Consider the following 15,384-nt stretch of genomic DNA (forward strand, 5'->3'; position numbering starts at 1 on the left):
CACGTTAGGTGCAGAACAGATGCAAATCCACGCCCCCGCTCGTCTACAGCAGGTGACTTTTCTTCACATGAAAAGCGACCCTCTCATCCAACGCCACCCAAAGACAGAGTTCTAGAATTGACAGGAGGAACTGAACGTTATCAATGTAACCCTCTCCAGCTCCCCAAGACTCAATCAAGTATTCGGAGTCAAGCACCGACCTCGTGTCCCTGCAGCCACCAAATAGCATCCTCAAAAGCGGCAAACCACGACCCAAAACCACATGGCCCTGGCATTCTTTTCCCCGGCGGGCTGGAAAATCCGGGGTAATGAGACTGCCAATTCAGCACCATCCGGCTGCCACTCGGCCGCTTTTGGTCCAGATGGTGATGGGCAACTCGCTCTGACAGGCGCGGCAAACTAGAAACCTGGCTAATTGCTAGGCCAAGCAAGCCACTGAGAGCATCAGCGCCATACCCTTCCCGCCCCCGCGTGCTTTGCCGGACGCCGCAACCCTTCCCGTTTAAATGCTGCATCAGTCTGAGATCTACGCTCTTCAGGACAATGGGAATCCTCAGGAAGATCACAACAAGGGGTGATCACTTCCCCCGCGCGAGTCTGACGGGAGGTTCTGGGGCGATTATGGCCGGTTCGCTTGCGCAGGAACAGCAAGAATCATTCGTCCGCGAAATAAAGTTCATGGACCCTTAATTCCGCCCTTTGATCGGCAATGCTCTAAATTCAGCATCAGTGGAGATGAATTCAGCAACACGAGCTACGACGTTGGCGATGTTGACCAGCGTTGGTGTACCTGCCAATTCTAGAAGCCATCGGCGAGTTATTGCCAATGTCTGAGCGTAGAGTGCCAAGCAAATCGGAGGCTTATGGGCAAGATTTATCAACGGCAGCCACCGATCGTGAAGCTCGAGTGCATCTTGGCCACGGGGCCACGATAGCTCTCGTCCGGTCTAGAAAGTGGCACCTGGTGAAGCACCAGCATGCAGCTAACGTTGCAGGACCCTTGAGAGGCCTAACGATTCTTGGCAGCGGGCAGCGGCCGGGTACTTTCTACTGCCTTGTATGGATACCCAACTGTCGAGCATCCATGCGATATTCGGGAGGTCCAACTTCATGATATGAACGCCAGACCTAGGGAGGTTTGGTTTGGCCCTGAACAAGCATTTGCGAAGTGGAGAAGGGTCAAGAATTACACAATCTGGGCTGATGATTGATAATGCTACTCTCCGAGTACCTTACTCCATCCTTCAATCTTATGATCGTAATGGGTGGTCAACTTAGGCTCCAAGCCATCTGCAGCCGCTACTACTCTGTTTAGTCTTGGACTACTCACCGGGAAATCACTTTGAAGGTTGCTATTTCTTGCGCATTGACAGAAATGACGTTCTTTATAGTTATTAAGGTTAATGAAAATGCCTCTTCTCTGATCATTTCCACAGAAAGCCTAGGTCCGCAACATCTTGGGCGTCCTGCTGATGAACACCGGCTCCAATTACGTCTCCACCTACCACCAACGTCCAGCCTGTTCGTGCTCACTAAAAGACTCTATTTTAGGATAAACCGCCGCTACCTCACGATGTCAACAGCCATCTCAAACCAGGCATCAAATTTTAGCAGATGCCCCTTCTGACCGCCAAGCTAATTTTGCTTGATAAAAGTCTGTTGCTTTAGTTGATGATCGTAAGGCTACCAGAGGCTGACCGCTCAGAAACGGTCATCGGCCAACCTGGCCAGCATATTGCTCTCACGACAAGGAAGTTTTTAACGAGGACAGCCGAAGTGCGTCGCTTGTCGGAACTTTTCAAATGGGCCTATGATCGCCCAACTGGGTCTTTGTCTGCACAATACATGATCCATTGAAGAATCCCATTCAAATTCGCAATACTCAACTGTATCAGCAAAGGTCGCCTGTCTTCAAAGCAGCTTGACCTCATCGGCAACTCTCAACTGACTTCCATTATTCTCCATTACTATTATATGCTTGTATGCCTCCGCCCCCGAAGTTCTCGGCCCCCAATCCCCAGTGATTTGGATGAACTTCTGTCGTTATGGACAGGGTTCCCTTCTCCATAAGACACTTGATTCGTGGCCTTGTCTACTTGTCAGACGGACAAGACCGCTGAATGGCTGCCACGGTAGCAACGCCAATGCACTTGAGCGCACCAAATGCTCCCAAACAATGCACTCTCCGTTCACAGTCGGCCACTAAGAGCTTGAGAAATCCGTCGCCGACCAATCGTGAGATGAGAGGCACTGCATTGTCTTGAGGGATGGTATAGAAATAGAGCATCGAGGGGCTTCGCTGTTGAGCTACCATGGCGTTGTTCCCAGCGAATCCCATGAGCTGCACCACAGCCTCAGCTGCGACTGAGCGATGGTATTGGTGAAGATGACCAGCAAAATGCAATACCGCACATATGGGTGCTCTCTCGCAGCTCTGTCACCGATCGATCGCCTTGAAGCTTTTGGCCTATGGTGTTCTGTTCGGTTTCAGCTCGAGCAGCGCCCGCGAGAGAAAATGAGCCGCGTGTCGAGCCCATTATTGCTTATCCGTAGGATATTGCTCATCGCCGTGCAACTTCTCACCGTTTTCATTCCACCTGCTTTCATAGTCTCCACGCTGGGCCCACGATTATTATTGCCTTAAGAGGAGCTATATTTCTTGCAATCTCACCAGTGCTGCGCTTTTGGGTTGACCGCCCAACCACAACGAACCGTGCAGTCGGTTTCAGTGGGCTTTTCGCTCAGCCCTACAGATCGGCTGGCACGAGTGAAGCATTTACTGCTCACTCGTGGCGTAGCATCTTCAGACCCCGGTTATTGACAAGCCTCTAAGGCCTCCATTGCTGACATTAGGAACATTCCTATTTTGTCTGACGCATTTCTCCTTTTCTCCTTCTCATCATTGCTTTTGGTTATTTTGTTGCGAAACGGCTGAATATCCGACACCATCCTCACGGCGATCTTGTATCGAATCGATCCGTGACCGTTGTAAACCCGCGATTATCAATCGGATTATATCCGTTGATTTGCGACAACCACCAGCCTGAAGAGGCTGCATTTATCCGAGTTACATTTTGCTCATGATCGGCGCCCCTCACGGCTGAACGAAACCACCCTCGATTCGCTGTCGCATTTCCCCTCAGTTCCATGATCGCACAAGATGAGGAACTGGGGGTGTAGCTTTTGCCTCACCTCGGTCGTTGGTGCATTTTGGGCTTTGGGTGTCGAGGCGGCCGACTACAGAAGACATGATGGCGTTCATCGTATTGAGAAGGAGGCGCAAATCACACAGGCAGCGGGTCTTGGTCGACGAGCCGAAGCGCAATGTGCGACGAGTATGAAATTATGCCCTTCGAGTTTGGGCGGAGGATGTTGCCCAGAAAACTATGATTGCGCCAAAGAGAGCTGTCAAGCGACAACGAAGGGACCCTCGACGTGTGGAACAAAAATAGGCTGGCATGTTTGCGCTCCGGTCTATGGAGGTTTGTATTCTGGGAATGTAAAGCGTTTGCGAACAAGGCTCACATATAGTAGGAGGCTGTTGTCCTGATGGTTACCTTTGCGAGACAGCCGACAACTGTGTACCACCCTCTGGATCAGCATATACATACGATTGTCCAGCTAGCCAGTATTTATGTCCGTCATCGCTGAGCTACGGCTGCTGTCCGAATGGAATGGCATGCGGCGTGAACCAGTGTTACTCTTCCGATCCTGTAACTGTCACAAGTACTATGGTCATTACAACGACAATAAGGGGGGAGCGAACAACTTATAGGACGACAGCCGTGACCGTCGAAACACCAACAGCTCCTACGGCTCTCCCGACGGTAAATGCTGGCGAAGATAACGACCAGGCAGTTCTAAAATACTTCCCTTCATCGATCCCCAAAGTCAGCCCAACGAGCTCATCTGATGATGATAACGGCGACAAAGGAGGCCTTTCAACTGGCGCATTGGCTGGTATTATCGCCGGCTCTGTGGCTTTCTTAATTATCGTATTAGTGGCGGCATTTATCATCATCCGCCATCTGAACAAGGTTGTTGCCGCTGTCGCCACACCAAAAACATCAGACAGATCCAACGGCTCAAATAGCCAATCTCGACAAACCCGACAGTACAAAACAGCAGACTCGGCCGTTGATGAACTAAGCATCGATCCATTGATACATCCGTCACTGATACCTCCACGACCGCAAAACCCTGGCCCTGATTCTGCAGCAACTTCACCATTCGGCCTCGCCAGCGCAGATCATAGTTCTAATGAGCCTACGCCAGGAGGGAACGGTTACCACGCGGTACCGGGAAGCGGCAACACCAGCAGACATGCTAGTTTCGATGCAATGGGTAACAGGGACGATTACTTCAGCGCCGTAGCTGCAGGCGAACAACATCGAATGAGCCATATCTCTAGACTTACTGGATCGACGAGGAACCGTTCAAGTACAGATTCACACGGGACGTACACCCATGTTCGGAACTACAGTAATGCTTCTGAAGGATCCGATGGTTCCCCTGGAGTGATGGCAGGTGCTCATCCTACGGCAGAGCTAGAAGCAACACCGTACGTACCAGAACTGCCGAGTTCTCCATCGTCTGTGGTGTTCCAAAGAGATGAAAGGCGAAGGTCATCAGGCAGTATTGCCAGTGTCCCGAGCCGACCTCCTGTAGCTCAGCGTCAGTCGGGTGGACCACGAATACGAAGTGATTCTCTGGGTCAGAGTAATCTCAGTATTGTGAACGAAGAAATGCATGGATTCTATGGGCCAAGCGAGCACCTCGTTGGTCAAACGGACAGCCACCGGCCAGGAACTCGAGGCTCGGGTAACAGGCAACCAAATGCACCTATGGAACATCCACGACCTGTGGCTGAAGAGCCTTGATCACATTTGGCTTGTTGTCTCTTTTCACATCTATGGACACCCAGGGACGTTCAACCTGGGCATGATTTGGCTAGGTGGATGGGGTTGGGATATGGAAATTTGATATAGCGTAGCATGGCGTTCTCTGACGGGTTCTAAAGCTTTGGGCTGGGGGTGACCAAACAGGTCTATCTAAAGAATACACGAGTATACGGAGTACTTGGGTTTATTTTTGTCTATTACTTTCGTTGGTGCAATCGAAGGCTTCCCAGCGAACTTTCCGAAGCTTTATAAAATCGAACATTTTACTTTCCCATGATCGCTGCTATTTCACCCAGTGATGAACCCTTGAGCCCTTGAACTTTGCTTTTTATTGGAAGCTTTCCAGATGCAAGTAGATCATTTTTCATCTATGCTTAATTTATAGACCCAGAGCATCGGGTCGCTAGAGTGCAGCTGCAGGGATAGGGATTTACGTCGGTAACATGACAGCTTCTTGAGTGGCGGCTGGGATTTAAATTACTTGCAGAACATTTTACATAGATCCCTCGACGAGTGGCTTATTTTGAAACTGTTCTTGTTTGAAACGTAACATAGTAATTAATTATCTGCAGGACAATGTTGACTCGAGACTCGAACAACACGTGTGAGCTTGTAAGCGTAAGTAGTACTTTCGATGGAGTGGACTCAGTCTGTAAAAGTTATCACTGAAATATGATAGATATCATTTCAATGCGACGATATTTGTTCTTGGCTTGTGGTTGTTGATTGGCTCTTCCTCATAAGAGATCGGTGCGATGTTGGGCCGCTTACAACTTCGATTCTTTGTCCTGCTGCATTTCAGCCGCAAACCTAAACTTCACCTCTGTTTTATCGCGATATTGATGGGTGAACCCAAAAATTCATGATGGTCTCCAGCATCATCCACCATTTGTATACTTGGCTTCGGCCCAGTCTGGTGGCGATCTTCTATCGCAATATACCGTGGGCCTTGCGCTGGCGGTTGCTAGTATTTCAACCAGCTGCTCTCCTAACATACTCCATCGCCACGATACCTTGTCTTTTGTATCGCGCTTACACTGTTGAATATCTCCATATTTCGCCGGATCGTTATGTTCGAGCATTGATCTTCAAGGCTGCTGGTGTTGGAAAGGGGAGAGCTCTCAGGCCACTTCATGTGAACTTTCACTCAGGTGCATTCATGGGTGGCTTGCCGGAGGGCCATGCATATTTCGATCAGCTGGTATCAGAACAGACAGGGGCCGTTGTTGTTGATGTTGACTATCGTGTGGCGCCAGAGCATGTTTTCCCTGCGGCTATTGACGATGCTGATGCAACGATCAAGTGGTTACAAGAGAACGCCGAAGAACGCTGGGGCGCAGATCCAACTTTAATGACCACGAGTGGTTTTTCAGCAGGAGGAAACTTAGCTTTTGCAGTCACTCAGCAGAGAAGCTGTCAGGCACCATCTCCTACTGCTATAAAGGCCATCGCAACTTTCTACGCTGTTATTGACTTCCGTCTAAGTCCCTGGGAGAAACCGCATGCAGACAACATGCCCAAGAATGACCCTGCGAAAATCTTTCTGCCCCTTTTCGACGCATATGCAGCACCTGCTAGATCAAAACACTTTAGAGACCCAAGACTTAGTCCTGTGCTATCAGAAAAGGAAACGTTGCCAGAACGGATTCTCCTTGTCGTTCCTGGTATCGATATTCTTGTTACAGAACAGACAGAGTTCGCAGAGCGAATCAATGAAGAGGATGGCGAAAGAGAAGTTCAAAGAGTGGAAATTTGGTATGAGAAAGATCTATTTCATGGATACTTGGAAGGTGAGTCACCAAATTCTCTCGCGAATTCAAGTGTTAAACTTTCTAGTTCCTGATATCGTGGTTAAGCGGGATGTTAAGCATCGTGCTTACGACAAAGCTATTCAAGTCCTCCGGGAGACTCATGAGAAGTATAATTGGACTTGGAACGTCTAGCTTTCATCATACAAATATTTCAGGAACGTGTCTGAATGACTAGACACCGTTTACTCAACTTTGCCGCCTCCCGTATGGTTGATGTGTTAAACTTTATTACACACTCAACCTTTACTCTCTCTTCACTGGATCACATGCCAAATTTTGTTACATACTTTCTTTTTCAAGCTATAAGTGCACGGCACAAAATTAAGAATACATGGCGCTGCCATTTTCTTTTCTAAATCTTCACTTCTACTCATATATGCACACTGAAGGAACACATACGCGAAAGCTTTCGACTTCAACCTCAAGCCGTGCCCTCATCTTTCACGATGGCTCAAATTCAGGATATTTCATACCGTTGGATATGCGGCAGCGGGTCTTACTCCTCAACAAATAGGAAGTCGGATTCCCTGTTGCTCAAACTCCCCTCGATATCTTGCTCATCATCCACTCATTCCTCCCCACGGGCAGTAAGCTGTGTCTTCTAACAACCTGCCACGGTATTAAAAGATTATTAGAGTATACCAGCGTCCCATTCTCTCAGCTTCCAGTTGCGAAACAGCGAGAGTACAAGATGCTTGTCGTCCGACAATTTCCTAGTGCCTGGCGTACTGGCCGAGCACTACGCTTCCGAGAGTTTCAGGCGAAAGACCTCTGCCCGCAACCAAAAGGCCCTCCGTACAAAGACCAACCAGGATGGAATAAAGACACGCTCAGGCAATTCGAGGAAGGAGCCTTGTTGTTAAAACATAAGCATGTTCAGATGAGCCTCAAATATGACCGCTTGGAAAAGAAAACCCATCAACAGAAGTCGTTTCTCAAGACCCTCCTGGAGCCATATCACACTGATTTCTCACCGGGTTTAGAAATGCACCCTTTGGACAAGTGTGGAGCAGTAGGCCACTTTGAGTCTCATCCAAAACTCGTCTCTGGTCGATATCTTCTTTTCAACCAATGGACCTTCACCAACCCCTGGAAAGACGGAACGATCGTACTTGGCGAACTCGGACGCTTTGGAGCTTGCGAACATCAGCGTATGACCGGTATACCCGATGGATTCAGTGAGCCGTTCGTTATATGCGTCGATGAAGCATTCAAAAACCCTGGATGTCAGGTAGATGGCATGTGTCCGTACTGCCTTATGGAGTTTCGATCTGTACAACAACGAATATCATGCAAATGCGGGTGTGGAGGGACCTTGGGACTGCAGACTCGCGTTGGACTCCGGTTTGGCGAACATAAGTAGTAGGTATTGATTCTGAGGGTCTGCCCAGGGGTGATGATTGCCTTGAGGTTGGTTCTCGTTATGGTGAAACGGGTGTAGAGGGACAATAGTTGATGAGCAAGTAATTCTTATGATGTTTTTGGGGGTTTATCAAGGATGCATCTTTTGGCTGGTGTTTATTCATGGACATGGTATTGATTGCTTTACGTCAATGCGCTGTGTCGACTTCGTATCACATTCTTCGGTACAGTTTCCGAACAGCGAGACTTTAGCGATTATTCAATTTATACATTTAGAGGAACACAAGAACATGCTATGTTTATTCTGGTGATCGAGGAATGCGGCAATCTATGTAAGTGAAACACACCTAGACCCGACGGGCCGTTCCTGAGAGTGGAAGTTACCCTAAACTTGGTGTTGGCGACGACACTTGCTGAAAAAGGCTCGGGTCACGAGAGGGAGAGCAGAGCAGAGGAGTAAAATGCAAGTATCACCTAATCGTGGCCTGACGTGATAAATGTTGCAGATAAACCCCAACTGCAAGGGTTTGTTCGTTGCTGGGCATCTCAGTAGTAGATCAGAATGGATCCCAGTGTGGTCCAATGGAATGACATCACCTCTGTTTGTCCACTAACTAACAGGGAGAGCTAAGAGCTATGGATTGCTCTCACAAGGGATAAAATACCAGCGAAATGGAACTACAATTCAATTATCAAAGACAAAGGAAACTGGAGAAATTAAACACAATCATCATTTACCGTCTCAATCATGAAAGCCAGCCACTTTCCGTTTGCGAATCTGACCGTTGTCTCGACATCACGCCCAGGGATCAACGTCCACAGATGCTGTCGACCCAGCAACAAATGTAAACAATGACCGGGGCCAGTCCCAACGTCCTCGACCAACCATCCGCTGCCACACAAGCCCAGCGTCTGGGGATACAGTTACCTCCCGGACTAATATCTGCACGATTCCAGGAAGACCCCTCGACCTCTCTTTTCTTCCTTTCCTCGCTTCAATATCCCCTTTTCTTTTTTATCGTGTGGTGTCACTGCGAAATACTCGAGGCACGCATACGAAAAGGCACAAACCACTGACCGCTTTCACCCTCAGATGCCCCGACATAACAGGGCTGAGGACCTCGATTTCGAGATTCACGTTGATCCATCTTGCTTGAGCGATCCTATGGACGATAACGATACAAGGGCCCCCGAGGAGCCAAAGGTGGAAGTGGAAACAGATCACGATTCAAAGAACGACTCTGCCAAAGAGCTTGATAACGATATTGAGACGACAAACCACACCGACCTACCTACTGAAGCAAAGGCCGAGCCTACGGTCGAAGCTAAAGAAGAACGTAAAGAAGAAGATCAATCTACTATAACACCAAAAGAGACCAAGGAGGAGGCACAATCTGATCAAGAGGCATCAGACTCAGAGGCCGACTCAGAAGTTGAATCAGAGCCTGAAGCTGAACCAAAAGAGGAAGCCAAAGCTCAAGTCGACACTGAAGATAAGCCAGAGGAGCCAATTGAGGAGCCAGCAACAGAGTCAGAAGAAGTCGAAGCTGTACCAGCTACTTCTGAAGCTGAAGCCGACACAACAGCTACAGAGCCCTCATTAGACGATACAAAAGATAACGACGAGGATCCTACCCCTGTCGAAGACGTCACTACCACTGAGGACACGCCTGCGGATACTCCAACCGAGGACACCCCTTCCATAGATATCCCCACAGACAACATTCCTGCCGAAGACTCCACCGCTCAGGAACCCAAAAAGGACGAACCTATCGAAGAGGACAAGGCCAAATCTGCTGAAGCTGAGGTTGAAACCTCTGCAGAGGGCAACGAAGAGAGGCACTTTTCAGAGACCGAGTCAGACCGCTCAGGCTCTCGACGTGAGTCCTCTGGCTCTTCGGGATCTGAATACTCAAGCCGTCGACACTCTGGTCGCTCCGAAGCTATTAACGGAGTTGCTCGTGACATTGCTTCACAAATCGATAACCACGAGAAGCGCGAGTCTTTGAACAGCTACTCTGGAACAGACGATACTGGCTATATCTCTCATTCAGAGTCGGTTAGTACTCGCACAGGCCCAAAAATGTCGACCGCTGGTATGAGAGGCGGTGTGGACGAGGCCGCCGAGAATAGCTCCCACCATGAGCACGAAGACGACGTTTTTAGTGATCGAAGTCCTCGCAGCTCAATGGGATCTGTCTCGGAGACTGATAACAGAAAGGCTCAGGATGCTATGTCGCGGATGACCAGGTCGCCTCGTGTCTCAGGTGTATCAGGTATTTCCGGTTTCTCAGAGTATGACAGGGAAGAGGAAGATTTTATCCCTACTATCCGAGGCAACCCGCGTCCTGTCTTCCGATCACCTTCTTCTGTCAAGGCAATGCAGATGTCATCACCTCCAGGCTCAACAATTGGCTCTCCTCGATCAAGCCGCAGAGCACCTCTCTCTGCATCTCGACTTGGCTCTCCTCGCTTTTCAGAGCAGTACTCTCCTAAGAAGACACCACCTCGTTTTAAGCGATCTACACCACCCCTTGTCCTTCTTCACGTTACTTTGCTTCCGCTCCGGTGGCCGTGGGGTGACGTGCTCGAGAATGCAGATGCCGATGATCTTAGCAAGGAGTGCAAGGCCATACGAGATGCTTGGCGACTATTGCAAGATCGCATGGCAGATACCACTGTCGAGCGTGGTATCCTCCTACCTCACCCCCAGAGCGACTACGAGGTTCTTGAGGAGAGGCTGCTAGAGGCTCTTGACCTTCCCATGAGGCGTCGTGCTCGTATCCTAGAGTGTGGTCATTATCTTGGCCCCTCCAACGAGATGACAATAGAGGATTCGGAGGAGGAGGAGAGTGAGGAGGATGAATATCAACAACAAGAGGAAGAGGAGCGCCGATCAAGTCGTCGCTCTCAGGTGCCGCCTACACACTGGTGCAAGACATGCAAGTCGGACATTAACTATGAGTCACTCGGTCGTGCCAAGGTCTTCCGTGTCAAGGTGTATGCCAGCAACGGTCTGATCCGCGGCGGTGCCTGGGAAGCTTGTTGGAAGGAGATGGAGCGGGTTGATGTTGAGATAGAGCCTCTTGTCGACGCTGTGTCGCAACATGAGCTCGTGTCTCTGGAAGCTGACCAGGAGAGGGAGTTGGCGATGAGAGAAGCTGAAGAGGAGGAAAGGTACATCAGGCTGGATGAGGAGCATCGGGAGTTTGAGGAGAGGGAACGAGGACGTCTGTCTAGACGACGGGGAGAGTCTCGTAACCACGTTGAGGATATGAGCCATGTGAGTGAAGGAAAGTCACGTATGGAGAATCATGATACTTCTCGTCATGATGCATCCCATCATGAGGACTCTCGTTACGATAAGTCGCTGCATGCGGAATCCGTTCGTGATAAGTCGGCGTACGATGAGTCACTTCACGAACCGTCTCACCACGAACCCTCTTACCACGAGCCTTCTCATCATGAAGAGTCTCTCCATGATGTTTCAGAGGCTCGTGAAGCATCTGTCCACGATACTACCAAAGATCACGACCAAAGCCACCTCGCGAACGATACTCAGCCTGCGGAGGAGCACTCCGCTGATGTCACCAAGGAGTCCATCAAGGAACTCACTGATAATGTCGAGGAGTCTTTTGCTGAGGATCAAGATGCTGAAAGGAGCCGATCCTTTGAGGAACTTGAGAAGGATATTGATGACCATCTTCAGGAAGAACGTGAGAGAAGTCTGGCAGAGGAAGCACGAAGTGCCGAACCTACACCCGAGCCTTCTCACCTTGAAAATACCAATCTGGAGGCCGAAGAGTCATCTATCGCTCCCGAAGACCCCGCTGACTCGAAGGATGATGAGGCAGAGCGTCTCAGGAGAGACGAGGAGAGGTATAGGGAGATCTATGGCGATACACCTGCTTCCAAGGAACATTATCAGGAATCCCAACGATCTTTCCACGAACAACAGCCACAACACCACGATCAGCAATACGCTGAGCGCAGTCGCTCTTCTGCCGGCAACCGTGCCCCCGATTATGCGCATGCCGCCCCTCGAGTACCCACCGCTGAGGAACGTCGCCAGGCGATGAAGAGCGCTACTCTTCCCGAGCTACTGGCCGAATCAGCTCGTGTAGCCATGCAAGATAAGAAGAACATCCTGATCGGCTTGCTGAGTGTTCTCATTCTTCTCTTGGCTATCCGTGGAAACACTGTACCTCAACAGGAGCCTAGGAATTTCCAGACTGTTGTTATGAATCGGGAAGTGCCTACTGTGACAGTGACACAGGCTATCAGCATCCAAGCGACCGAGGCAGCTCCTCAGATTGCTGCTTCTGCGGATCCTGTCGTTGAGGAGGAACGCAATGTTGAGGCTTATCATCCTGAGGAGAGCATTGTTGTCGAGGACACCACTGCTGAGAACCATATCGTTCAGGATGAGCAGCTCAACAACAACCAGATTGCTATCGGTAGCTCTTATCCTAGCCACGATGGTTCTTCGACTGGATCCGTCGACCCGTGTGCTTCTTGCTCAGCTCCTTCTCAAGGATATCACGGAGTTGAGGCACCCCGAGAATTGGACGCTGGTCCTGCTGCCGAGTCACATGAGAGTGAGAAGCAACCCACCTGTGAGGAGCGCATTGTTCGTATCGTCGAGACAGTAACAGCTGTTGAGACTGCTACAGTCAAGATCACTGAGTATGCGACCGACGTTCCATCTCAAGAGACGCAGGCTGCTGAGGCTGTTGAGGAGAGTGTTGCCCCTGAGGCAGAGGACACCATTTTGGCCGCGGAAGCCCCCGTCGATGGTGAGGCGTCTGTGGAGGAGACACTACCCACAGAGGAGACCGTCCTTCCATCTGACGAGGCCGAGTCCGTGAAGGAAGAGGAGGACCCTGCTCAGGAGACTGTGTCGCCTGATGAAGAGCACCTTAATGAAGTCGAGCAGGAGGCTGAAGATGCGGAACCCAGCATCGAGGTCGAGGCCACTTCCGAGTCCGCCGCCCCGGAGGCTTTGGGCTCTGACGAAGAAACCCCCGAACAGGCTGCGGAGCACTCGGAGGAGGCTGATGAGCTTTAGGGATTTGCAAGCGAAGCCATGCTTTATATGCCTTGATGTAAGTTGCTACGAAGGATATACCTAGGACGCATTCGTTTTTTGATGAAAGAAAATGAGGGATACACATGTGGTTTTTGGTGCGATGATAGTTTGAATGATGCATGAAGGGTACATAATTAGGAACTTTTTACGGGGACTATCTTAGTCAATATGATGAGAATAGACACGTTATGCTTATAGGACTCTTTGGCCGATGTGGTTTGTTTGTGAACTCGATGTGATTTAGCGCTGAAATATGTTATGCTCATATAGGGTCTATCAAGTACTTGAATACTTGGCATGGCCTGGAATATACATCTCATTAGGCCACATATAATCAATTCCCCTCTCGGTCTCGCGAGACTATTCATAGCCTAATATGGATATCCATACAATCGATCCTCCACTCCCTCTTCCCCAGTAAATTTCTAAGCCACTCGATCCCTAAGCCCGACCACTCGGCCCTCCTGACAGCTAGATCATCACTAGCAGATTTTATAATGGCCGCGACCGTAGTGTTGGCCATATCGAGGACAGTCGAGTTGAACGCGAGGTCCCCTGACGGTGAGGTAAAAGCGACATCCTCAGACGGTACTGTCGGACGCGGGAGGAACCAGTTACTGCCAAGGTCGAAGAAACATCGGTCGGACCAGTTGCACGAGGTCAGGAAGAGAATAAGGAGGAGGATGGAGCAGTACACGCATGGTCGATTGAGGAAGTACGTGCAGATAAAGAAGAGGAATATGAAAGCGGGCGAAGCGTTGGTCGGGATGAATAGGAGTGGAAGCCAACTGCACATAGTTAGTTTTTGTGTTTGAAAGAGTGATTGTGAAGGGGTCGAGTATTAATTACCTGCGAAGACAAAACATGCTGGGCGATAATTATGCGATGAATAGAGGTATCATGTGGCGTTGATCGCCTAGGAGACAGAATGTTTAATCGTGGTATATTGCGCGCGGGCGCATGAGGGTTTGTTGAAGGCTGGACTGGAGACTCGGGGAGAGGATTTGGTGGCGGTTTAAAGGTGTTACGTCGTTTTGGAGGGTGATGAATGGGGGTGATGCTGTATTGGGTTTAGTGTGTTGTTGAGGCTCTGGGTTAGGTATTGATATCATGGGATTGGCTGGACTAGAGTGAAGACTAAGATATTTGATGCTATTTTGGTGTTTGCTCTTGTATGTTGTTTTTGGGTATTAAAGTGTGAGGTGGATGATAGAGTTGTATTTGTTTCCTTCCTTCCCGTCCTATATTGAGTTGTTTGTGGCTGGGCCGTTATTCACAGCACCTCCCAGGCCATATAAGGGCATTCAACACTGAAGAAGCATTTAATACTCACTGCACTGTAGTATTTGCTTGACTTTCAAACCTCACCAGAAGATAAAGAACGAAATGTTTATAATATGGTTAGCTTTGTGCCTGTTGCTCAATGCAGTCGTCGCGATCCGGGATATGCAAATCGTCGGAGGTCTTGATTAAGTTTCTGAGATACAAAACCTAAGGGCCTAGTGGGAATAACCACAATTTGTCCCTGAATGACCATTAAACTCGGGGATCATTTACGCTTCTGGAACTGGCAAGTCGAGGCATCGAAGATCTCAAGGATGTCGTCTCGGAAAGGAAAAGAAAGGCTGGTCTCAGAAATTCTTCAACAATGTTGGGACTCAGACAGCAGCAGCAGCAGCAACAAATTGGCCCGCAGCTGCATATGCAAAAGCCAGGATCTCAAGTTCTTTCAGGCTCGAACCGAATCTCGGGCTGCTTTACTTGGTTATGAGTCACCAATAATGTACATGTCTCTGAGATCTGGATTCATCGCCTTGACCAATAGAACTTGAAGAGGCGGTGACTTTGACAGCTGGCAGTCTGGGCGCTACCTTGCCGAACTGGTTCACTCATATCCATGTATGTCCTGTATGTATCACAGCTGAGAGCTTTACATTGCATCAGCCACTTTTGAGATTCGATGCCATTGAGGGAAGCATGTTTAATACTCGATAAAAAGGACAAACTTTATCATTTTTGCTTCTCTGTGTTTTCCGTGGATGATACACTTCAACGGCATCATCCGATATCATCCTCACAGTTTGAGGTACCAGCAAATACAACACAGAGGACACACCAACCAGCCCCAGTCAACCACGTCACTCCTTCACTCCCTCCAGGTACCTTAGCTCTGTGCGTTACCTTGCAATCGGGGAATAGTGAGGCGGAAACATCCATCCCA

General features: G+C 49.4%; 4 protein-coding genes across 6 annotated transcripts; 3 read left to right on the forward strand and 1 right to left on the reverse strand.

Annotated features, from left to right (window-relative positions):
* The first annotated feature begins 1,648 nt into the window (after window positions 1-1,648).
* FOIG_00137 (uncharacterized protein) lies at window positions 1,649-5,178 on the forward strand. The gene is made up of 2 exons (XM_031196139.1): window positions 1,649-3,482; window positions 3,535-5,178. The coding sequence occupies exons 1-2, from the start codon at window positions 3,161-3,163 to the stop codon at window positions 4,878-4,880; spliced, it is 1,668 nt and encodes a 555-aa protein (XP_031071906.1). The 5' UTR covers window positions 1,649-3,160; the 3' UTR covers window positions 4,881-5,178.
* Window positions 5,179-5,763: 585 nt separating this feature from the next.
* On the forward strand, window positions 5,764-8,302 carry FOIG_00138 (uncharacterized protein; the record flags this gene model as incomplete). The annotated part of the gene is made up of 2 exons (XM_031196140.1): window positions 5,764-6,691; window positions 7,348-8,302. The coding sequence occupies 2 exons, from the start codon at window positions 5,764-5,766 to the stop codon at window positions 8,073-8,075; spliced, it is 1,656 nt and encodes a 551-aa protein (XP_031071907.1). The 3' UTR covers window positions 8,076-8,302.
* Window positions 8,303-8,971: 669 nt separating this feature from the next.
* On the forward strand, window positions 8,972-13,375 carry FOIG_00139 (uncharacterized protein). The gene has a single exon (XM_031196141.1). It carries the CDS (start codon window positions 9,168-9,170, stop codon window positions 13,140-13,142), a length of 3,975 nt encoding a protein of 1,324 aa, XP_031071908.1. The 5' UTR covers window positions 8,972-9,167; the 3' UTR covers window positions 13,143-13,375.
* On the reverse strand, window positions 9,018-14,884 carry FOIG_00140 (uncharacterized protein). Of its 3 annotated transcripts, none has more exons than XM_031196143.1 (3): window positions 14,532-14,846; window positions 14,013-14,473; window positions 13,281-13,951 (listed from the first exon to the last, which is right to left on the reverse strand). In XM_031196143.1, the coding sequence occupies exons 2-3, from the start codon at window positions 14,027-14,029 to the stop codon at window positions 13,528-13,530; spliced, it is 441 nt and encodes a 146-aa protein (XP_031071910.1). In that variant the 5' UTR covers window positions 14,030-14,473; window positions 14,532-14,846; the 3' UTR covers window positions 13,281-13,527. The 3 variants fall into 3 exon arrangements, with proteins under 3 accessions (XP_031071909.1, XP_031071910.1, XP_031071911.1); XM_031196144.1 differs by having other exon boundaries at window positions 13,312-13,951; window positions 14,013-14,223; window positions 14,497-14,846; XM_031196142.1 differs by having other exon boundaries at window positions 9,018-13,951; window positions 14,013-14,884.
* Window positions 14,885-15,384: the final 500 nt, after the last annotated feature.

This window comes from Fusarium odoratissimum, assembly GCF_000260195.1.
Source record: "Fusarium odoratissimum NRRL 54006 unplaced genomic scaffold supercont1.1, whole genome shotgun sequence".
Classification (NCBI taxonomy): domain Eukaryota; kingdom Fungi; phylum Ascomycota; class Sordariomycetes; order Hypocreales; family Nectriaceae; genus Fusarium; species Fusarium odoratissimum.

What these genes read in the sequence shown, in the direction of transcription:
- FOIG_00137 (XM_031196139.1), top strand. Translation starts at nt 3,161, where the DNA reads ATGAGGAACTGGGGGTGTAGCTTTTGCCTCACCTCGGTCGTTGGTGCA. An exon ending in TTGCGCTCCGGTCTATGGAG is followed by an intron (nt 3,483 to 3,534) that starts GTTTGTATTCTG and finishes CACATATAGTAG; the next exon opens with GAGGCTGTTGTCCTGATGGT.
- FOIG_00139 (XM_031196141.1), top strand. Translation starts at nt 9,168, where the DNA reads ATGCCCCGACATAACAGGGCTGAGGACCTCGATTTCGAGATTCACGTT.